Source organism: Corapipo altera, unplaced genomic scaffold (assembly GCF_003945725.1).
Source record: "Corapipo altera isolate COAL_440 unplaced genomic scaffold, ASM394572v1 1b, whole genome shotgun sequence".
In the NCBI taxonomy this organism is placed as follows: domain Eukaryota; kingdom Metazoa; phylum Chordata; class Aves; order Passeriformes; family Pipridae; genus Corapipo; species Corapipo altera.
Genome location: NW_020884881.1, coordinates 6,346,673 through 6,371,872, shown reverse-complemented (window position 1 = coordinate 6,371,872; position 25,200 = coordinate 6,346,673). Strand labels below are relative to the sequence as shown.

The 25,200-nt window shown below is 37.1% G+C and overlaps 1 protein-coding gene across 10 annotated transcripts in view; it reads left to right on the top strand.

Annotated features, from left to right (window-relative positions):
- Positions 1-25,200, top strand: part of FAM19A5 (family with sequence similarity 19 member A5, C-C motif chemokine like) — a 509,545-nt gene that overhangs the window by 115,997 nt on the left and 368,348 nt on the right. The window contains exon 1 of one of the 10 annotated variants that reach the window (XM_027639733.1): positions 118-428. The exons of the other annotated variants lie outside the window; for them this stretch is intronic. Coding sequence (XP_027495534.1) covers positions 338-428 — 91 coding nt within the window. The 5' untranslated portion in view covers positions 118-337. Of the gene's footprint in view, positions 1-117; positions 429-25,200 lie in introns of those variants that run through there. 10 annotated transcript variants of the gene reach the window in all.

Below are 25,200 nucleotides of genomic sequence, written 5' to 3'. Positions count from 1 at the left end.
CGCGGCGCAGCGGGCGCTGTTGCGCAACCCTGCCCGGCGCTGCCGGCTCCCTGCCCCCGCCGCCGGCTCGGCGCGGCGCGGCTCCCGCGGACACGGAGCGCTGATTCATGGGGCCCCGCGCCGGCCGCCTCGGCGAGAGGAGCGCGGCGCTGCCGCTGCCCCCGCGCGGGGTGTGAAGCCCCGGCCCCTCCTCCGCAGCCCCGGGTTCGCCCGCCCTGCTCGGGAGTGTGGTCCCTGCCGGGAGCCGCCGTGCCTGGCGCACAGAGGGAAGCGTTGATGCATCGCTGTGGAAATTCATTGTGTGACTTTCTGGGTATTTACTGAGTTTCAGACCGAGATGCAGCTCTTGAAAGCTTTATGGGCACTAGCAGGAGCAGCGATCTGCTGTTTTCTTATATTTGTCATCCACTCACAGTTTCTTAAAGAAGGTAATTATATCTGCATGTCTACATACCCTGTTCTTTAATACTAAGGTCTTTACGAGGTACCTTAATTATTTTTACTGTTTCCAGTATGTTCTATTTACAGCAGTGCTTCCACGCTATTTTTCCTTTCCGTTAAAGCCTTCTCATTTTTGTTGCTTTAGATAATAGGTAGCTTTAGACTTACATTTTTGGTAAATGTGTGTATATATATATATTATATATATATGAAATCTTTATGATGTTTATATTTGGTGTTTTAGCTGACGTCTCATTTCTCTATGGGACATGTATAGAAAATATTTGTTGCTATCAGATGACCACAGAACAGTAGTCATCATGGGAATATTAATAAACCAAAAAAACCCTTAACAAGTAAACGTCTTATTTTTATACTAAATCAATAGGCATCCTTTCCCTCTTCCTTATTCAGTACGTTTTCAATAGATGGCACTAAAGTTCTATGGAAAGGGCAGGGCAGAGCAAATCCTGGGCATTCAGCATCTTCCTTATCCTCCTTGCTGCCCCGAAACGGGAAGAGGCCTTTGCATGGTTTCAAGGCTCCTATTTTTTCCACCTTGTGGTCAAAAAATTGTGATGACAATTTACAGGAGAAAATAGTTTGGATTGTGAGGCAGGCTTTCCTTTTTTTTTTTCCCCTACTTGAATTGGGTGGAAAAAAATTATATTTGATTAAGTAGGTAGAGGGATTTTCTTTGGGAGTAACCCTTGTATTGTTCTTTTTTTTGGTTTGTTTGGTTGGTTTGTTTGTTTGTTTTCCTCAGGAAAGTACATTTTTTTTTTTTATTTTTCCCCAGCTGCTAAAATTCCACTGCCTATTTGTAAAGCAAACTGTAGTCTGGGATTTAAGTGTGAATACTGAGAAATGTATATATATTTGGTAGTGTATAGGAAAGCCCAGTGCTGTTCTCTAAGAAGTGTTAACAAATAGAAAACAACAATATGGGGCTTTTGGTGAACCTCTTTATTCCTTCTTAGCATTGTAGTATAGTTGAGATTAGAGCTGCAGGAAAAAGGAGCCCAGCTCAGCTTGAGTGCTGCCTGTGCAAAGCAGGGAAAAAACTTTTCTTGTGACTGGGACAAAGTTTCACTCAAGGCTGGGTAAAATGACAACCTTGCAACCACTGAAGTATCGGTACTGGTTTTAATTTTGTGTCAGTCCAAGAAAAGTGCGAGACTGTACATTTTCACAGTTTTTTTTTTAAATGGAATTAATAAACACTGATTTGCCTGATCTGGTTAATTTAGAAACATATTCCAGATAGCTCCAGTGCCAAAGATTTTTCCTTTAAGAAACCTACCCATGCTCTAATTGCATTGTATGCAATGCCTCCCACATAGTGACTTATTTAACATTCTTTTAAAATGCTCAGACGAGTGTATTTATATATATCTGTCTAATGACATGGCCTGCTTTGAGGAGATTTTCCAGAGTTTCAGGCTGTTTCTTGACAGTGTTTGCCATTATGCTGCTTTTTTTTTTTTTTTTGTTCAGTCTTTCACTGCTTGAGATCTGTGTTTCTGTAAAAAATCCATAAAGGAAAAAGCATTTTATTTCCCTTAAATATTTCTTCTTGGTTTGTAGGAGTAGAAAGCTTGTAAATTATTTTACAAAAACAGAAACCGTAGCTGTACATGAAGGACTTCTAACACATTTTACATTTCTCCAGCAATTAAAGCTATTCTTAACATGGACTGCAGAGAGTAAACTGAAGCTCTTGAGTTCGTTGGATAACTTAATTATATGGGTTTTTTTATATTTGTTTCTGAAATATTTCTGCTTTCTTTAACCCTGAGAACTGTACACTGACTGTAAATACAGATTGCTTGTATTGGGCTAGTTTTCAGACTTTTTTTGATGGGTGCTAATCTCCACAATAGCATTTTGACCCCTTCCATATAATTTCTTCAACAGTGTATGTATTCCTTCCTCCCTGTAGTTCCAATAATGACACTAAATAGTTTAGTGGAGTTGAATGAAAGTCTGCATGGTATAACTGAGCTTTTTCTTTATGAAGAACTTTTAAAATATCCAATAAAAATGATTAATCTAAGCATAATATATTCAAATGCAGGCATATAAGAGAAGGAGAAATAGATAACAGTGGATTTAAGCTATAAGTAGTAATTTAAAGTGTAAGCAGTTTGCAAAATGAGATTTATAGTTCCTTTTTATTTTTTTTTTATTTTAAAACCTGGCATTTTATATTACTTTCAATAAGAAAAGAAAGGGAAGAAGTGAGAGGGAAGGACTAGCAAATGATTTAACCATATGCCTACCACATCAGTTTATTATGTAAATATGTATAGAAAAGAATACGTGTGAGATGGCTGTTACCTTACTTTCAGAAGACTTGAAATTGTTTTCTGATGTCAGAGTTAGCCCTTTACATTATAATTATATAAGAAGTTAGGAACTGTATGTCTCATTGCACATGATGTTGTTAGACTGTTGATTTCCTGGCAAAAAGATTAATTTCCCGTTGGAGCCTAATGAGCTACATGGGCTTGCTGTTTGTAACTCAGCTGTGTGGTCGAATTCCTAAGTTAAATGCTTGGACATTTTAATGTGATTATTTCTTGTGCAGAAGGATAATTTCCTGCAGTCCCAAAGAACATTCAAATAAGCCACCAGTTTGCCTGGCTTGATCAGATTAGCTGATAACACATCTCCTGAGACAATCTGACAGTACAAGTTCATACACAAAGCATCTCTTTTGTATGCAAGACAATTGATTTAAGAAGAATGACATGTAAAATTAATTAAAGTTCTGACTTAATTTATTAATGCATGCTCTTTCCATTTTTGCATGTTTCATAATATTTACTGCTTATTATTTTTTCAGAGGCAGATCTTAACAGAAACCTGACATAATCTTCACTTCGTACAAAATCGTATAATTACCATATGTCTTTTTCTGTGTTCATTTTCCTTTTACTCACTTGGAATTACTGATGTTATCTGTTATGTTACACTCTTATGACCTATTAACACAAGTTACTTTTGTAATTTCAGTTGTACTGCATGGCTATAGTGTGTAGAACTTTCATTACATCTAGCTGAAACTTATTACCAGAACCAAGTCCTCCTTCAGTCACATTGCTAAATATAAGATTGTGTGTTGCAAGAGTCAACGGAGAGTTTTTCACACGGTTAATTTCGTTTTAGTTCCTATACTGAACTTAGATTTTCCTCTAGGTAGACCTGTTGTAATTCTTAAATATTTTTATATACATTTTCGAATTGAGGCAGTTTGGCAGTAGCATTACATTACTGCTGTATAAATGATGTTAAGAACAATGAATGCTTGTTCTGAGATGAGTGGGAAAGAGCTGTTTAAATGTCTATTTTCATGAATATGTTTTTTTCAGGAAGCGAAGAATGGGTGAGACAGGGTGCCATTTTTCTACACTTAGGCTTTTGTGTGGAAATACAGGTCGTCCTGTGGCTAATCCGTTCCCCTATGTCCAATCTGTCCTTCAGTGTTTCTAAAAGATGAATAGAGCTGTGAACCCAGAAAAGGGTATTGTGATACATAATTGCAGTCCCATGCCTGTGTGATCTTCCTGCAAAGCAGTTTAACATACTCTAGTCATCTGCAGTCAGTATGAAGGAGTGTTAAAAATTGCAATGTCTGAAACTTTTTGCATACACCATTGAAAATTAAAACTGGCTAATTACATTCACTACCCGTGTCTGATTTTAAATAATTTATTTTCTATTATTGTTTAACTCATTTCTTCAAGGAGAACTGAGAAATATTTGAGTTGATGTTGCACACATAAATTGTGGGAACTGCTTTGCCCCAAACAAGTACCTCTTTCACCTAGAAGAACATTTTAACTGTTCACACACAGCAGTGATGGGGAAAGGTAAAGAATACAGTTTCTAAATGTCTTTAAATCTCATGGAAAGTAGGGCAGTTAGGGAGTAACTTCAGAAGGGTATGTGCATGTGGCAGCAAGGATGTGTTAGAGCCCTGGATAAACTTTAAAGCTTTGTTTATCCTCTCTTTTTTCATTAGAAGATGGGAATGTCTTATTTATCAAAGGTGATTTTGAATGGTTTATGAGATTGAGTTTGTGTGAGCCTTGTTTGAAGAAGGGCTACACGGAAACATGGATTCAGTCTGAAGAATCTTACTTAAGGTGTAGAGAGGATTGCAGTATTTAGATCTCAAACCCATATTCTTAATCTGTTGGGTAGATGTTCAGTAGTAAGCTCTGTAAAATAGAGAAAATATCAAATTTTCTGTTGATAACACTGCAGTAGTTAAGTAGAGATAAGAGAATTCCAATATTTCTGTTACAACCAGATGATTATGGCTATACAATAGAATTTTAGCATAATTTGTGCAGATTTAGTATATACTTATATGTATGAATAAGGTATCTGTTTAGCACTTTTGTCATAATTATCTTTTTTTTTTTTCCTTAGGCAAAGGTTAGCAATCATTGGTTACACTTGTTGGCACTTCTGTGTCAATCACATTTAGAGGAATTTGTGTCACATTAGCAAAAAATACTACAGCACTTTCTTTAAAAGAGTGCATTATAACACATAACTTGGTTAAGTTTTATACTTAATGTCTTTTTTTCTATCACTTTTTACAGTTCTAAATATTTTAGCCTGCTCTAAAAGTATGGAAAAAGCTTTATGCATATTTTTATGTTTTTAGCATGCACATTTTGATATTGACAATAATAATAATGAACATATTCTATTTAGCTGTGTAACCCCAAACAACTCTACTATACCTCTGCCAATGTTTGAAACTATCTACTGACAGTATACCCAAGATGATTTTTTAAAGAGCTTTATGTTCATATAACCTGATAGCTTGAGGAAATTGGTTAAACTAATGTTTACTGCAGTGTAAAACATTTTGAGGAAAGGAGTTGTTATCTTCTAAAATGTTTTGAGCCTTTGGCCCTCCAAATTTTCCTAGAAAGCATTAGAATGTGACTTAGTATGACAGATAATATTGACAGCCTTTCATTCCTTCCATTTTTCTTTTAGATTTTAAACATTTAAAAATACTTGAAACAATGAAACATAGTTAGAAAGATAATTGCTTTTAAGAATTTAGGGGGGAAAAAAAAGTGTTCAGGTTTATGTTACAGTTATTTTTTTTTCAGTTTACCCTCTTACCTGTGTCTCAAAACAGTAAGATACCTTACATTCCAGATGTGCTGCATATGTTACCTATATATATAGTAAAACTGAGTTGAGGACAGTGTGTCCCAGCTGCAAATTTGCCTGCTTCTGAAGGGTTTGTTACTTTTAACTCAGTGTAGTATAGTTTTTTCTCCTGTCTGTCTTCTATACGTTTTTTAGGTGGGTGTTGTGGAGAGGCAGATATGAATGAGATTATCTATGCAGCAAGATAGAGAGAGGCACAGAATGCAGAAGTGGAAGGTTTCTTCTTCCCATCCAGGAAACAGAATTGAAAGTTTAAAAGACCTAAGCTTGAATAAATGTTACACAGGAAAGAAAATTTGTAACCAATCTGGGGGCATTTCTTTGCATTTTTTTTATAGTTTTGTGGCAACTAAATAGAATTAAGAAGACCCAGTTCAGTGGCTGTGTGATAGTGTGACATTGGGACTGCAGAAAAATGAGAGAAGGTCCTGCTTTGAGATAAAATAGCTTTGTATTTGACATGTTTTAATGTTTTCAGTTAATTGTTGGGGGTTTTGGTTTTTTGTTTGTTTGTTTTTTCAGTAGGGTTAGAGAGGTGTAGCAGTGAAAAGAAGCAATGCAGACAAATTTCTCAATCATTTTCTTTTCAGGGAAGCAGGTAAGATGTTCTCTATCTGGCATCTGCTGTGCCGGGATATACCAAAAGGGGGAGTCTGATAATTTTTCTACCCACGGAAGTTAGCTTTGGAATAGTCTCTTTGGTTTTGGGTGTTTAGAATGAAAGATGTGTATGTCTTCATGGGGAACTGCACCATAGATGGTATAAACCTCCTACTTTTCCTGACTGAGCAGCTGAAAAAAAGCCATTAGTAACAGATTTTCAGTAACCTTCTTATGATTGCCTGTTTTCATGCCTCAAGAGTACAAATGAATTATTGACCTTTCTCAGAATTTATCAGGACTACCTGTTCTTAAAGGCAGTACTATAGACTGATGTGAGTCACGTCATACAAAAGTGCGTGCTGTTCAGATCTGTTGTTTAATATTTATTTTTCTTGTTTCTTAGCAGGCATACACTAGATCAAATATTAAACTGGAAAAACGAGACACACACAACTGAGATTTTTTTGAAAGTGAACTAAAAAGGCCACATTGGGAAAAAAAAAAGGCATGTATTTAGAAGTCAAGAGTTCAATACAGTATTGCTAAAAAAAGCCATACATTGTTTTGACTAGTCAAAATATAGATAAAATTATTCACTTTACATATATATTAAAAAAAATAAATTATAGTCATATAAAGAAAAGACACAACACAATTGTACTAATGATAACAACAGTATTTGTTTTCTGATAGTATTTAGGTATCCCAGGTGGAATATAATTGGAATTGGTGGCTCATCTGAATATTACTGGCCAACTGGGAGATCTATTCCATCCAGTATCTGGATTATAACAAAGATTTTTTTTTCTTAGCAATTATATCCTCTTGCTATTTAAAACCCATAGTGATAGTAGGTTCTGTTTAATAACAAAATCCAATTATTTGCCTAAATGTGCTTTCTAAGCCTGTTCTAGAAATCCAACACAACATAATGAATCTGCCTATTCATTATATTTTACCTTTGGCACCACATCAGTTCACAAGTAAATGCTACTCAGAACAATAGATCTTCCTACTAATTGTTGTTAGTCTTGTGAAAAGCAATGAGTAACATGTTTGGAATATGTCCAAACAGCAAATTAACATATAAATAACTAGAAAAAAATAATGTAATGGATCAATACCTATTAAAATATTTTCTTAGAGCAGATGCTGTACTAATGTGTGTTCGCATAAGCGATGCATTATTTTTGACTGTACAGAGGAAAGTTGAACATTATATTAATTTGTCGGGTGAAAAATTGTATTTGTAATAGACAAGTATAATTTGGATCTCAGCTTCTTTCTAACATGCCACTAAGCAGTATGGTATTCTGAAGACTGGATATTTAATTGCAGTCACACATAAGGAAAGATTAAGTGGATCCACAGGAGAACAAAGGGAATAGCTAAACCTTTAGAAGATATGACCTAGAAAAGAGAACTAAAGACACTGGAGCTACCGAGTTTAGAGGAGAGCTTACTAGGATGACAAGAGATTTCAGTGGGTAAAAGTCTGCCTTATAAGTAACAAATCATCCTTTCTTTAAGGTGGGAAGATAACAAGAAGCAATGAGTTCAAACTGATTTGAGGGAAATTTAGGCTATGAATTGGGACAGGTTACAGAAAATTCGTGCTGTGCTTTAGGGAAGACTTGCCAATGGCAAGAACAGTTAAGCATTGAAATAGATTTTCTTGTGAAGCTGTGAAATAGGAGAGTTTTAATTTTCAGGTTAAAATATTATCTCTTGGAAGCAGTATTATTAAGTTGAAGCAGACAGGCAGACTAAGTGACTTCCTGAAGTCCTTTCAAGTCCTATCCTCCCAAATGTGCACTTATCTGAATATTACTTAGAAAAGTGAAAGGTATTTAAACTTCTGACTTTAGGGCAGTTTTCTGTTGACTGCTGAAGTGAATAGGCTCATGGGAAGATACCCTAGGATCTGGAAGTATTCAGAGGACAAAAAAAACATGAAAACAGCCAGTGTTTTAAGTATTTTGTTAGATAAATCAGACCTTTTTTTTGAGTTGCAGATGTAATTTAAAACAAAAAAGGAAAAAAGGAACAGAAAATCTCATGATTAATGTAAATAAGATCACACTCTTTTAAGTACTGTTTGTTGCAAGCTCTTTAGGACTTGAAGGTATCCTGAAGTAGGACCTTACTCTGTTCGCTCTTCTTCATGTACAACGAGCAGTGAAATAGGAATATTAGTATCATTCACTTTCTGGTCTTTCTTACAGATGAGGATTTGGTATTCTTATGGATGAGGATTGTTGATTTCTGCCAGTCTGTTCTTGTTTCCCCAGCACTGGAGGGCTTATCTCCACATGACCCTATGGCTACTCTGACTTCTGGTATGGGAAGCACAGAACAACAGAGCCCCACAACAGGGTGAGCTCCAAATGGCTTCACTAGGGTTCTCTGTTAACCTCTACCTGTTTGGTGCTTCATATTCATTGCAATCTGTCATGGTGTGTACTTTGGTGCAATACTGTCCAATTTTTGTGACATCTGTATGGTTCTAAATCCAGCAAAAGGAAAATCAGCAAGTTGTGCTGACAGAAAGACTTATGGGTCAAGATAAGTACAGGGAGAGATCATTCACTGCTTACAGCCACAGACAAAACAGACTTGATTTAGGGAAGAATTAATTTCCTTTATTGCCAATGAAAATCAAAGTAGGATCACAAGAAACAAACCCAAATCTTAAGACACCTTCACCTCATGACTCCCTTCTTCCCAGGCTTCACTTTGCTCCCAGTTTCTCTGCCTCCCGTTCTGAGTGGTGCAGGGGGATGGGGAATGGGTGTTGCAGTCAGTTCATCACACATCGTCTCTATTGCTCCTTCCTCTTCACACTCTTCCCCTGCTTCTGCATGGGGTCCCTCCCATGGGAGACAGTCCTCCACAAACTTCTCCAATGTGGGTCATTCCATGGGCTGCAGTTCTTTCTGAACTGTTCCAGCATGGCCCTGTCCATGGGATCAGTCCTTCAGGAGCAGACTGCTTCAGTGTGGGCTCTTCTCTCCACAGGTCCTGACAATAGCCTGCTCTGTTGCAGACTTCCCATGATGTCACATCTGCCTTTGGGCATCCATCTGCTCCAGCGTAGGGTCCTCCAGGGGCTGCAGGTGGATCTCTGCTCCACTGTGAATCCCCATGGACTGCAGGGAGACAGCCATGCAATCTTCCCCATGCTCTTCCAGCGTCTAGAGCACCTTCTCCCCCTTCTTCTTCACTGACCTTGGTGTCTTCAGGGCTGTTTTTCTCACATATTCTCACTCCTCTTTTCTGAATGCTGCTGCTTTAGCATATTTTTTTTCCCCCTTCTTAAATATGTTGTCTCGGAGGTGCTACCACCATTGCTGATAGACATAGGTTTAGCCAGCAGTGGGTCCATCTTGGAACCAGTTGGCATTGGCTTCATTGGACACAGGGGAAGCTTCCAGCAGCTTCTCATGGAAGACACACTCCTATAGCCCCTCTGTCTCTCCCCATACCTAGCCATGCAAACCCAATGTATTCCTAGTCCACACCTTGTGGTTTGAGCAGGTTCTGTGTGGAATTTTTTCATGTCTATGGAACAGTTATGCACTACAAAGTTGTTTTATTTAGAGGTGTAGAAGACCTGGGTACTAGTTATTGTTTTGTTGAGCAGCACTAACATTTTTTAAAATACAGGAAATAAGAAAGCTTTTAGAAGTTACTGTATTGCAAGTTAGGATTTCTTTACCCCTTTACACCAGTTTTTCAGAAAGCACTTGCATTTTATGTGATTCTGTGGTGACTGATAATTAATCCTGACAATGATGTTATATGATATCTTTTGGAATTTGCTACTGTTTTATTGTACTAAATTGCATGATTTTCTGCATGATTCTTTCAGTACAAATTTATGGCTTTAAGGAAGAAGAAAAACCAAACCACTGCTCCATTATTCAGAGTTATACATGTTTTGGAGATGTGCATTGTGAATCTGGGAATAGAGTTAGCCTCAAGAGAATCAAACAGTTGTTTGAAATGGTCACTGCTTGAATATCACCTTGCTTAAGGCTATGAACTAATTGAGATTAAACTAAAATGGTTGCGAGATGCTTTCTCTTCCTGTGCATCGGCAGTTCCACTATCTGTTAATACTTTAAAAGTATTATTTAGTCATTAAAAAATGGATGTGCTTTTTTCTTCCCCTTTTATTCTAGCTTTTGCCTTTGTTTTTCTAAATACGTGGTGGTAGATGAGGTAAAGAGTCTTCAGCTTCATTTGTTGTGAGAAGATCTTGTAACTGTTTTAAGCATTTTTGTATACTTGGCTATAAAACTATATAGATTGTACCAGATGCTACCTTATCTTATTTTATAGAATTATAATGGATGCTGATGAGTTTTAGAGGCAAGCCTTTAAAGATAAAAATCACTTTGCTGTGTGTTATTTTCTTTGGTAGTATATAGGAGCAGCTCCATTTTACTGAATCTTTTCACCTTTCCATTATTTAAACATTTTAGTAAAACTTTTTGTATTTTAATATTCTAAGAAGTTCTATGTCTTCCCTAAAGACAATTAAAACATTAAATATGTATTTTACTTGTTATTTAGCCAATAGCAACATGATTTTCAAGTGGGCTGAAGACCCAAGAAGTCCCATTACCTGCAATTAGAGATTGTATGATAAAACACATGGGTTGAGCATTTTCTTGACCATGTCCACTAACTAATCTCATGCCAAGGCCCAACAGGTTTATTGTAATTACTGGTTAATTTATAACCCGACAAATCGCCATTTGTTGTTATGGCCATTGTGCTATGTAGACATCACTTGTAGTGTTAAGAAAGGCACTGTAAGTTTGGTCTCTAAATTAGCAGCAGTTTTTCGTTTTTGTTGGACTTTCCTGAGCCTAAAGGCATTTTGCAAGCCATGCATGGCTTTTCACTTTTAAGTATACTGTCTCTGGTAACAGTCTTAAGAAAGTAATCTGTAAGGTGTGAATGTTGAAGGGAACAATATGATTAGAGAAAAAGAGTGTATTATATGAGGTTAGGAATGCTCTAGTTGACAAGGTGGTGTTAGGTCAGAGATTGGACTCAATGATCTCAGAGGTCTTTTCCAACCTAGATGATTCTGTGAATCTGTAAAATCTTGTCTCAGTTGATACTGATGGTGAAGTTGGTGTTTTCATTGGTGTTTTAGCTGTGTTAGGCAGCATTGAGGTCCTATCTCAGTGTACTTTTGCCTGGGTTTATTGATTTGGGAAAGCATCCTTTCCTATCTGTAGGATGTGTGAGGTAAATGACTTTGAAAAATAAGTCCTACTGAAACTCTTTTCAAATCAACTGATTAAAGCATGTATTTCACTGGGCAGGTTTTGTTTCACACTACATTTCCTTGTCCCATACTTGGGCACTCCAGCTCCTGGTGACATTGCCTTCTACTGTTAAAATGAGATTATTTTCCTTGTTCCACAGATGCTAAAAAATTTGGCTGTTGTGTAACTGCATACTCAAATGCAGTGAAATATTAGTGTTAGTAGTATGTGCTTCTGCTTAATTATGCACTTAGACCTTACCTAGAGCCAGAGCCATACCCTTGCAGTCACTTAACAAATCTGGAGATGCTTGCTACTCACAGAAGAAGTGCAAGAAAAAGATTGTTAAATTATGCATGAGCAAGTAGTTAAAATAACAGAAGTTATGAAATATAATTTCTCCTCAGTGTCTCTTCACAGGCTTAATGCTTTTCTTCAGTTAGGATTTCCAGATTTCTTCAGTGGTCCTTGTCTACCTCCAACACGCTCCTTCTGCTTTCTGTCTTGCATGCTTTCCCAGGAGAATGCAGCTTCATTCTACATGCACATGGGAAAAAAAGGAGATGGTCAAGGGTGCTGTTATGATTCTGAACATTGGGCTTTTCTTCCCTAGTTTTTAGCTGTCTTAGAAATAAATTCTATGTTAGCTTTGCCTGTGTGCTCATATAACTGTATGTATAGCCTTGACTATCCCTCTACTCAATATAAAATTCTTCCAGTTTAATTTTTATGTTATAATATGGCTGGCTGCATGATCTAGTTCACTGGGCATTAGGGTGTTGTGTATTAGCTAATGAGTTACCAGTATTCTGATTTAGTTTTGTTACGATATAGTCTGAAAATTTTCTTTCTAATACTGGCAGAGAACTAAGATGAACAAGGACTTTGTGCCCTTTTTATAATTACTTCCTCTTCGCTAGATGGGAATTTTTTACTACGTGATTCAGTTGCAAACTTCCAGACAACTGGTCCCTTACGAAGACAGTACAGATCACAGAATCACAAAATGGTTTGGGTTGGAAAGAACCTTAAAGATCATGGGCTTAGATGCCCATGCTGGGGAGACCAAGTCTATATGTAATTAGGCTCCAATATTTTCACATGCATTTTATTGTATTGTCATGATTTTAAGTTTTCAGTTTTGTGAGCTCCATTATGCTAAAAGCTAAAATGCTTTAGATTTATAATAATTCTTAATATTAAACCCAGTTCATAGAAATTATGTAAGTTTAGTAATTTGTAATATGGTGTAAAATGAATTGAAAGTCTCTATTTGTTACAGGTATTTTAATGAGTAGTTTGAAAATTATTCTCAGTTCGCCAAATGAGATTTGCAAGCCTCTCTTTTTTAGCTGATGAGATGGGAGTCAATTAAAATGAGTAGCTTTTCTCTCATTCTGATGCTATGACTCTCTGACATGATGATGAAGATATCAGATCTATCTGTAGGCTTGTATAATTCCTGTTCACTGTAACGAGAACTGCAGACACCTGTGCATCATTCAGGCACATTCCTGAATTCAGTAAATTTGTCCAGTACTAGAGTGGCATATCAAAAATTTTCTTCATATGAAAACAGAACAATCATACTTTCTTTTCCAGATTTTTTTTTGTTGTCTTTAAGAAAAAGAGAAAAAAACCAGTAAAATTTCAGTGGAGTTAGCAGTAAAAAGAGCAAGAAAAGGACCGAAATGTGCAGCCTAAGTTCATTTTCTAATAGTTTATAATTGTAAAAACCAAGCAGACAAACCTTTGCCATAGAACTACTCATTTGTTTGATTGCTTTCTCCTGCACTTATTTACATTATGGTTTAAAAGTCAAGGTTAAACAGAGATGTGCTTACAAACTGTGATTTAATCCTGACTTCTTCTCATTGTAGCTTCATATTTTAATATAAACTGTAGCCATTTAAAGTAAAAAGAGCTATTCTGAATCCATATATGAGAAAAGATTATGTACAAACACAAAGGAAGTACAGAGTTTGTAATGAAGCCTTAATGTTAATTTACATTTTGAAAAATCAAAAAGTTGCCATAGTAACACGTAGGTTGCAAAAATTTTCTAAATCTCATGTATTAGACTGAGAAAACTCTTAACTTGCATGACATGTTTCTCAAGTTTTCTGAGTAGGAAAGCAAAATTCTGTGATTTGCGGGGTTGGCCTCAAACAGTTCATATTTGTGCAAAACATGATAAAATATATAGGCATTGGTAAATTATGCAAATGGAGTCTTTTCCAATCAACTTGCTAATTATGTTGTTCCTAAGATAATTACTGTTTCATTTTTTTTCTAAAACAATCTAAAATGTATAGGTGTTTTTCAGTACAAGAATTTGTTGCAGCCCTGTTGCTGTTCAGCAACTATGCATTTAATATTGATGATTTTTAAACATGCAGTGCAGTATGTTTGGTCTGTCCCCATGAATTTCTTTTTAATTCTGTTTTATTCACTCACTTTTTTTTCTAGAACAAACTTACCAATAATATTTTCTGTATGAAACAGAGCTTTGTTGAAGAGACCAAAAGATAGAGTTTAATACCGAGATCCATTTTTGCTATTTTAAAAGGCCAGTTTTAGTACTGTGTGCTATGAGGATTGCAAACTCTAGTTTTGAGTGCCACAAGCTGCTCTGATAGCTTTCTAGCTTCATGTACCACACTGAGCAAAATATTTTTATAGAAGAATTTGCAGAGTCAGTTGTTTAACTAGTTAATTTACTGCATATCTCAAGTCTCAGCAAACAGCCAGTTTTTATTTTCAGTGCTATTTATTTTATACTGATCAAGAATTATGTAAGAAATAATATTTGCACCCGATCGTCTAACGCTTTCTAAGTATCGCTGTGTTGGATCCAGCTCTTCTAATGATGGCCAGTGACCTTTTGACTCATGGGAGGTCTGAGCTATTTAACTTTCTGAAGTGAAGTTTTTGCTGATGTCTGATCCGATTGAGTGTTATAGCTTGGATAATTCTTCCATAGTGGTATATTAGATTTAAAAATAGATCTCATTTTTACATATGTTAAATGTAATAACAGCAAGTACTTACAACTAGATAGCACTAAGGTATGCTACCATTACCATTCTTCAGCTGCAGTTCTATTGCTGTCTCCTGATAAATTAGTATTTTTTTTTTTAAGTAGCATTTATTCTTTCCTATAGAATCATAAAAAATAACTCAAAAGCATACAGATCTGAGTACACCTAGACCGTTGCTCTGCTTTCAGACCTCTTGTGATGGAGATTTTTCAGCTTTCCCAAATTTTCATGCTACACTCATCTGCTATGTCTGCATTTACTCTGAGTGGTTGCTGTGGTATCAATCATTTTGTCATGTGGGAAGGCTGGAGCAGACAGCACACACACATACGTATAGAGCTCTTTGAAATCATAAAGTACTTAACCCAATTAAATTGTAAAGATAGTACTTTATGTATGATGACTGGGTTGCAGTTACAGAATGTGGTAAATAGCAAATCAAAAAACAATGTTCAGTCCCTGCTGGGGAGGAGGAGGACCTCTGAGGGCACCTAGAATCAGTGGTGAGGTGTGGCATTCCTAACTGAGGAGGCAGTGCTAAAATAATCCTTCTGTTATTCGTTGGTCTCCACTCTTGAGGGAAATGCAGCCATTTTTCTATGCCAAATTGTTGACACCTTTTTGTTTGCACCTCATGCAAGGGTGAAATGCATGTACCTTGATTTTCCTTGTTATGCTGATTCTGCTGAACTCTCAAAGCTATATTCCTTCAGTTAAGAGTGACTGACTGTGATTTATGTTTATACCCCTGTCTCTGCCGTCATCCTGATTTGACATCCTGGAAGACTCCTATTTCACATCAGTCAGCGCCAAAATGGCTTCTTGTACTGCCCTGAGTCCTTTTCCTCTGCTTTTCCAAAATATCCTAGATCAACAAACGACTAGTGGTTTTAGAGTTTGACTAGGAATGCTATTTAATGATATTTCAGAGTTTTTGAATGCTGAACGCATGCATTTTGCTGTTCAGGAATAGCATCCACGAAGCTCTTGACCACCTACTGTTGTTGTCCGAGACTTATAGTGTGTCTTGTGAGCACAGTTCATAACAGTGCATTTGATATTGTGACTAATGTCTTTCTTGTGTTGCTTTGCTTCACATGGAAAGGTAAATGTGCAAGAGAGAATTTTATTAATTTATTTTTTTTCTTCTTGTAAAAATGCATGAGTTTGTCTTCATTCGCGGTAGAGAAGGCATTTAAAGCAGCATGTCTTGCTCTCCAGTAGTACAATTCCTGACAGTTTTGATGGAGGTCACTAGCAAATCTCTGTCCAATGGGATAATAAAAAGTTATGTTTTAAATCCAACTTCATGTAAACATTTGGTTCTTGGGAGTATTTAGGACACGCAGTTGCTGCTGTTGACAATCTTGAATGTTTTTGAAAATCATCCATCTCTAATTGCTGCTCTGTGAAGTCTGACTTCATGTTTCTGTTTTCCAAAGTCTTGACAAATTATTTCTTGGCATTATTATGACAGAGATGGTAAGTAAATTTTGTGTTAAAAGGCAAAATCTATGAGCAAATATTTCTTGCATGTTCTCAACTAACATCCCTCTTCTGCATTTTTGAATGTTAGGGTGCTGCAAGGCCAGCAGCATCCTGGGGTTGGGGTGCGGGAGGCATTGGGGCTTCTCAGGAGACCTGGCCAGGCAGGGCCTGGCAGCCAGGGCCTGTCCCACCCCAGCCAGGAGCCAGGCAGCTGGGGGCCCAGAGACAGCCCCAGTACTGGGCACCAACCACCTCCCTGAGAACTGGGACAGGCCAGGTAGTGCCCATGGCCAGACAGGGCAGGACTGTGGGGGGCTCAAATCAGCCCTGCTGTGGCATCACTGGGATAGGGGCTGATGGCCCTTGGGGCTGGAATGAGTTCCTGGACTGCAGGCAGAGTGTACCAGGCATGGACATTGGTACCTTCAGGGGCCTGATGTATCTGCTTTTGTAGCTGATCCAGTGAGAAAGTCGCTTAAACATGCTATAAATGCAGCAGGAGAATACCAGCATTCATTGACACACTGCATTTTGCATATTATGTGCCAGACATACACTTGTCTTTTTAAAGACCATGCACGTTACTTTATGGATGTGGTAATGGGCCCTAAACAAGCTCAACCTGGACTGAATAGAACTTGAGTCCTGTGTTTGGGATGATTGATATGTTACTGTGCAACGTCAGTACTTTGAGGAAGTAGGATCTGTGCTTCTGAAAATGTCATTTCTTCAGAAGGATAGAAAAGGATAGAGGAGAGGAGGGGTAATACTGAATTGAACTGTACTGGACTTTCTTTAAATCATCACTGATGTTATCAGTTAGGTCCTCCTTCTCTAAACTGTGTACAATGAAAGGTTTTCTGTGTTTTAATAGTACCCAAAAGTCATAGAAAGGCATGAAGTTGTCTTCTGTGGATCTGACTTTGTGAAGTGTCTTGGGATGCAGGATCCACTGCAGGATACTTTTAAACTAGTACTTTTATCTCCTTTCCATTTTCTTTCTTCCAACTGACGCTTCAGACATTGAATATGGGACAACGTAGTTCATCTACAGCAATGGACTGTGTTGCCATGACGCAGAGTTTAGGAATCATTGTAGTATCACTTAGAAGTGATAGAATACTTAAAAGTAGTGGAAACATATAGTTTTAAATTTGAATCTTAAATTGTAAAAATTAGAAGCAAACTGTGCATGATTAAATTGTTTTTTCCTCTCTCTATATTGCTTATTGTGATGTTATAAATATGACTTGCATCCCCACAAGTAAAATAATACTTGACTGTATTTGTGATTGTGGTAGAGTAGCTCATATTTCAGATATTGTCATGCTTAAATCAGGTATAAACATATTGATTCATTTAAACTGCAGTAATACAAAGTGGCCTTTGTACTCCTGTATGCAAAAGACAGGCCGCAATGTCAATGACACCCACATTGTCCTTCTGTGGGATAATTTCCATAGTTTGCAATTATGATTTCTCAAAGGACATTTGATAGTGCTATGCTGTGGAGGTAAATCAGTAACCAGAACTCTTAGAAGTTCATTCAGCTTGAACAGAACTCTTTAAATTCTGCAAGTATCTCAGATGATATCTGCATGCAGTGAATGTGCAATGTACAGTGAAGCTTTACTGGTGAAACCATCATCCTTCTCTACAAAGTCTTTACTTTATATATCAGTTTTATCATAGTCCCAGCTGCCCTGGAAGTTTATGTACAGTGTTGAGGCTTGACAGGCTTAAATACACGTTTTGTGGATAGTAGTTTGACCAAATTTCAGTTTAGCTTCAAGAGTGACTGCTTGCAGCAGTGTGGAGGTGCTGCACTTGTAAGAGAGCTTGCTTACATGTTCATTTGCATCTCAGTATATGGAGCATAGTTTTGATTTTCAGTTGTATATAATGACTGCAATTTGGATTTTGGGTGAAAATAGGAAATGTGAATGCATAAATGGTGTACTTATTGGATCTTTAGCACAAGCAAGTGGTAAAAGGTTTACTTATCTTTGGGACCCATGCTTTTCATATTCTGCACAGGCAAAAACATTTGTATTTGTATGTCCTTAATGTTCAGTATCAGGAAAATTGAGTTAACATGTTCAAAGTGCATATTTCTGTTCTGTGATATTAGATGTGCATATACTGTGAATATGAAGGTGAAAAATATTTCATAAATGCAGTAGGTAAGGGACTTGAATATTATGACTAAATGCTTATTAGTATATGTCATTAGTTTTAAGGAACTTGGCTTTTCAAAGGTTTGTAATAAGAGGTGGAAGATGGAGAATAGTTATACACCTGCCAGCTAGTCAAAGACAATTACTGTCTATCAGTTAGTAATGGTAAACTCTGAACTTGCACGCTGAAGTATTTGTTGGCAAAAAGCTGCTTCTGCCCTAACTGTAAGTATAATGTTTCCTTATAAATGTAAAGTTAGTAGTCTCAAACACTGTAGGTCCCCATCTCTCTTTTGATCAACTCTGCAACTGTTCTGTTGCTCAAGTCCTTTTACTCTCTCTTTTACCCTTTGCCAACTTTCATTCATCTAATTAAAATTTTCAAGTTAAGCACCAGAACTTCGTAGATCATAGCAGTCAACTACATATATTTTGTCTATAAACTACATTTGGTAGAGATTTTTACACCCCTTACTCCTGTCGTGGGCTGGTTTAGATTTTCATCACTTTTGTTACTGGAAATCTGACTTTTTTTTCAGCCTTAATTTATTTGCAGCATGTATTCATTGCATTTTCCCTCTTTCCAGTATTTGTTACCTCTGAAATTACGAATATACTCTTTTTCCTTTTTAGCCTTCATTTTACCTCACTAAAGAAAAACAGTTATTTTTCCAGCATTACTTCAGAATGTGTACGTGTAGTACCCTTTTCATTTCTTCTTTGCCCCACAGTGGCTTGAAAAAGTATAGTCTTACTTTTAGCGGTCTTGCAGTAGCGTTGAGCACTAGTACTAATACTTGACTCCCTCTTTTTAGCAGTACCTGTCCCATTCCCATTTGTTAAGACAGCAGTTGTCCTTTTCACAGCGTAAAATTAATCTGTCATCAGTTCATCGTTTTAGTCCTTTTTTGTCTTTTGTCATTTCCAACAAGTAAATTCCCAAATTTTTCATACGAATTATTTTTAGTTCCTGCCTACTTGGCTTTCCATTTCATTGTTCTCATCCCACTTCTGTTAAACCCATCATCAGAAAGGCATTCAGTTCTTTCCGTGTTGTATTTTAAGCTTTTTCTGTGTTAACAATGCCTCTAAAATTTGTATCTCAGAATTCTTTTGAGCTTGTAATTAGATGTGCAATAAAAAGAATTCAGTAACCACATTTGCAGTAACATTTTATTTTGCACATAAAAAAGCACTGGGGCAAAAAGCAAGATTTAAGATCTCATAGGGGTTTAAACTGGCATTTGGAGGTTAGATTTCCAAATTAAAACTTGTGTCTCATCTCTGAAGACTTGATCAAAAGTGGTGTAAGCTTGTATTACTAGCTCATTTTTTAGGACCTTTATCTTATAAAATAATATTCCAGGCTTTCATAATTAAATTAGGAAAACGTGTTCTTTTTTTTTTTTTTTTTTGGGTACAGAACTGAACTCATAGTGGTTGGTTTAGCTGTGGCAACTAATATTGAACTAATCACCTCTAATTTTATACTCTGTATTTTGTCTTCTTGTTTGTAGTGATGAAACCACTCAAAATGTGTAATGGTTTTCCCTTAGCTGGTTTACGAAAAGCTGTGAGCAGAAGAATGAGTGGAGTTATTTGTTCTCTGGCAGTTGCACAACAGTATTTTCTTTTCTTTTTTGATACCTGCTGTTTGAGAAATGTAGTTTGGAATTGCTATGGCTTTTATGTCTACAAAGAAAAGCTTAGTGTCTTGTGAATTTGTCTGCATATTTTCCAGTGTATTAGGGACACAGGCTTTTCAAGTTGGTTTTGTATATGTAAGTATTTTTACTGCAAACAAATGATCAGGGTGTAAGAGGAGAGGAATAAATTTCAGAGTTTCTCATGTTTGTTATTTTTTTCAAAGTAGGAAACCCTTTAAATTTAGGAGCTTGAAAAAACCCTACTGAATGAAGTGGAAACTGTTGAACATAAATTATGATAGAAAAGCTTTGGATTTTGGTAATCAAATATCTGTCTTGATTTAAAAAAACCCCCAAACTCCCACCATTTTTAACAATTGAGTAGGTGAAATTAGATTCCCAAATATGTATTGTTTCCTAGGGATGACATTTCCTAGGATTTCACATTACTTGCCTCTTTCATCTGTGAAGGAACATCTCAACTTTTTTTTTTCAGACCACCATAATTGACTGCAAATACTAACATTTTACTGGTTTTGAAGTGGAAGATTAGTACAGCTGTATGGTGTAAAACTCTAGTTTCCATTTTTTTATAGGAACCACTTGCCTAACTTAATTTCACTGGAAGGTTAACAGAAGTTCATGATTCTTTTAGGTGAACCATGACTCAGCTATGAACCAAACCACATATCAAGGAGAGGTTTCTGATTTTATTCAACACCATCATAAATTGGAAGGTTTGAGATCCTGAGATGTCTAATCCTGAAATTAACTGCAGAATTTAGAACTCACATGAACTACACTGAGCAAAGAAAAAAGTACTGTTTTCCTGTAAGCTGTTTTCCATCTCTGATTCTCTCATGCAGTGTGTCCTTTATTCTGTGGACCTATCTCTGTGGACCTGTCCTGGTCTCGTGTGTCAGAGAGAGTGATGAAAGTGTTGCCTCCTGCTGGCCCTTCTGTTGTATCATTTACCCTCCGGAGGATTTTGGAGGCATGTGCTTTATAAATGGCATCTTCCATCTTTTGAAAATTGTTAATACACTTTTAAATGTAACACATTAACAGTGCCGTGCAAACTCTAAATTTGATTTATATGGAAGTAAATATTTTACTGAAAAAGGTGGTGTACCCTAGCTGCCTATAATCTGGCTACAGATACACGTGGGGTTCTTTTAATATTACAAATTCAACTAGAATTGTGATTTTCTGAAAATGGAGTATTTGGGCTGAGTTGTGTGACCTCTTTTCATCTGTAAATACATCAGGATTTACATTGCTTCACAGTAATTGCTGATTAAGGATTCCTAGTTTAGGTTTTGATTTTTTTGCTGCAATGTATGTTTCTCAAATACTGCAGCAAAAGCTGGAAATACCCTTATGCCTTTCAAATGTGACTTTTTTTTCTGTTGAAACCTTTGAAGGAAAAAAACAGTAAAACTTAGAGAATTTAAACCCTGCAAGTGTGATTTGTATATGCTATGACTTTTTCATTATTTACTAACTTGAGATGCTATAAATCTTATCCTTGGAATCAAAATATTCTGCTCAATGGCTGCAGCAGTAGCAGTGCTTAGACAGCAAGTAGCGAGTTCAGCTGACAAGATTCTGGCTTGTGTTTCTCTAACACAAACATGGCTCATAGAAAATGGATACACAGACTAATTCTGGCAGGAGTAGCATGAGCTCTCGCAGGAAGAAGTTCTGTGCAGGTTGGAGCACTGTGCAAGTGATCTAAACACTGCTCATCTGAGTCACCAAACAGGCTGCGTTAAAATTCCTCAAATGTAAATAAGATTTATCAGTTTCAGCAAGCAAACCTGCAGAATTTGATAAATGTCTACAAAAGACATTTTAAAAGATAGCTAGAAAGCTTTTTTGGCCTGAAATTCAACCAGCTTTGAACTTATCTATATACTGTTTAATTAATGTCTTTGTGGACCAACATTAAAATAATACTGTACTCTAATCCTCTAAGAAGTAAGGCTGTCTCAGAACTGCAGATGAACTACATGCTGCATAAATTAAAATTTGCAGTGCAAAGTATCTTTCTGGAGCCTTATTAAATGGTGTGATTACGCAAAACCAGAAAAATATGAAAATGGATGTTTCTAGAAAAATCATTAATGTTCTGTTATCTTCCTTTTTTTTTTAACTTTTAAGTCCATTTCCACTTGGAATTAGTGTGCTTTTGTTCCATTATTTCATCTATTACTGTTAAGAGGAGTGTGCTCCATAGTTTGTGTCATACATCTGTATTTTTTTTCTAAATTCAACGTGCTTAATAGAGGAGAAAGCAGTCATTTATTTCAACATGTCATTAATTTTCTCAATTTACTCGGCTTCTTGGTCAACAGAATAGGCTTTTCAATGTAGTGTAAACTAATTCCAGTCAGAAGAAAGTGATATTAACACAAATGACTTGTTTTTGAATAAGAAATATTACCAAATACTCAGTGTATTTAGTCTGCACAAGACTAGTCTTTGAATAAGTCTGGAACATAGCTGGGATATTAACACTGCTTGTCAAGCAGACAGAGGGAAAGGCTGCCCTTCGGTGATGGGGGTTAATTTAATCTAAACTGCCTGATGGTCTTCAGTTTGGCAGTTCCATTTTACCTGACAGAAGAGCAGAGGTGAGCCACCACCTGTCCCCTGCCCATCCCTGTTTCTGCACGGGTGGGTTCGGGGGAGGCTGGCTCACACTGCTGCACTGCTCCCAGTGAATCAGGTAGCCAGAGGGAAGGGCTACTGAGGGTCTTGGTGGCACCTGTGCTGCTGTGCCCATAGTCTGCAGCAAAACATCAGCAGGTGGAAAAAGCCCATGTAAATTAGCTCCATTGCTATGAAATCGATAGGGCTAGAGATTTACCTCCCTGGAGAGTTTCTTTTGTTTGATGGTAAACAGTAAAAAGTGACTCCAGGATATTAAACTGAGATTATCCCCCTTCTTCATTTAACTGTCATAGAAAAACTGACTCCAGCCGCAGTGAAACCAAGTATCCCGGGTCTTCCACACAGAGGACAAGGACCTTGACTACTGCTCTAGACCACAGAGGTCCACTTCTATGGCCTTTGTGCTCCTCCTGCCAGGGACTGAGGCTGCAGGGCAGCTGCTGAGATGTAAGCAAAGGAACAATCAATTGCCTGGAAAACCTGAAAGAATTACTGGCAGCCCAGGTTTTTCCACGCTGCATGGGAAGAATGATGCACATGGGGAAGCATCTTTCTATATATAAATCTGATATTGAATACTCTGAGAATGGTACCTATTTAATCTTTATGAAAACAAAAATGTATTCACAGAGGCCAGTATCAGGAAAAGAAAGGCACTTTGATGTTACTTTTGCTATTTTGATGGTTATTTTTGGAAAGTATGAACTAGTAGATACGGTTATGTATGAATATAGTAGTAGGAAGACATGAGTCTTTGCATCTGTTTTTAAGAGTCCAGCTGTGCACACACTGACACTGTGATTCATATGCTGACCTTAATTCATATTACAATGCCCCTTGACAGTGTGCCAGCTGTGAACACGAGCATGAAGTATAACAGGATTCGTCCTTGTGTGTTGTCATGAAAATATGAAGCTTGTCAGCCTTCTCTTAGTTACCTTTGCCTTGTCAGATACTATAAACAAGGATATTCAATGCCATGAAGTATATGGAAGATACTGATACTACCTGTCAGGAGGTCTAATTGATTAATGTTGGTTGGGATACTAATTGCATATAATGCAACCAGTTGCAGAGAGTGAGGCAGAGGTTGTCATCTTTTCAGACTAGACTTCATAGACAACTTCACTGTGTAGAATTGAAGTGGTAGTTATCTTTTCATTAGGTGGAAATAACATTAGAAGTGGTTGGAATAGAGTTTTGCCAGAGTTTTCAACTTCCTATTTTACTGTTAGTATTCAGTCTAAGAACTGAGAGAGCCCTGTTGTTTTTAAATTATTTAAAAACCCAATTTCCAATAAAGAAATCCGGATGAAATGCTCACTAACCAAATCAAACCAGCAGATAACTTGTTTTGCCCCTGTTTGATTTTAATAGAAGGTAAAGATGTAGGTTTTTGGGTAAATGGCCCATTTGGAGAAAAGAGTTTTGTGATTTGGAACAGAGTATTCTCTGAACCTGTGTAATATCACAAATGACTGCAATATTGTCACTACTAAGGAGGAGAAATTTTTGTCCAAAACTTAGTAATTGCTCACCCTTTCCTTCTCTTAGATACCCATTGCTGGAAACATTCTCTGGTGCATATATGGGGTCAACAGCCCTCTCTCTGAGCTGGTTCGATGTAGGAACAGTGCCTTGTCCAGCTTTCAGCTTAAAATAGCCAAAATAATGCAGCAAAATGGTCAGTTTATCATTTGCCATGTCTATGGGTCTGTACAGGGAAGCTGCTTGTTTGAGCTGCATATGCTGCCCTGCAGCACTCCAGTAAGTTTAGCTTAGGGGTAGACCTGCTTTGAGAGTGCATCTTCAGGACTGCATACAGTCCCACCCCAGAGCCAGAGCATGTAATTTGGTAAAAATACTGCTTTCAGTTTCACTGGGACGTGGGTGCAGTTTATGTTGCTCAAAGTAGGGATTTGTATCTGAGAAGACTGCACCGTGGCATCCCACACACTGATATTTTTTGTTTCATGAAGTACCTATGGACATAGGCTTGTGAGGAAGATGGGGTAGAAAGAAAAGGCTCTGCTTCTCAGAGCTTTAGCAATGGGACTGTTGAATTCTCAACATTGTGTCATCTCATGCAGAAATGACTTCAAAGCTCTCCCTGTATTGCAAGGACATGCATCAGTCCTTCAGTTCCTGCTTTTCTATGCTTAGTTGAGCTGTATCTGGTACCTAGAAACTCTGCTCGTGTTTAACCTTTGTGTTGCATTGACACTGAAAATACATCTAGAAAAATCCAATTGGTAACATTATATGTTTTTTTTCCTGGAGTAAGTGCTGAATTTCAAGCTTGTCATAGCTATCCTGCCCAGACATTATTTCATATGATTATGATGTTTTACATTAGTTATGGTCTGGGGATTGATAGAAACAATGTTTCTGTCACCAGAGGCTCTGCCCTAAAAATAGCCAAACATGTAATGCGAAAAGGAAGACAAAGGCAAGGCACGGGCAGGTCAGTTGAATTGTTATTGACTTAGATATCTGAATAAAGAAGCCAGAAAGAGCAAAAAAAAAAAAAAGGAAGCATCTATGTTCAAAAAAGTGAGAGCAGCCCATATATTCTATGTTTAAAAAGCAGAAGAGTGCATTTCAGATTTCATCACTAGTTCCTGTTCCTAGTTGAAAT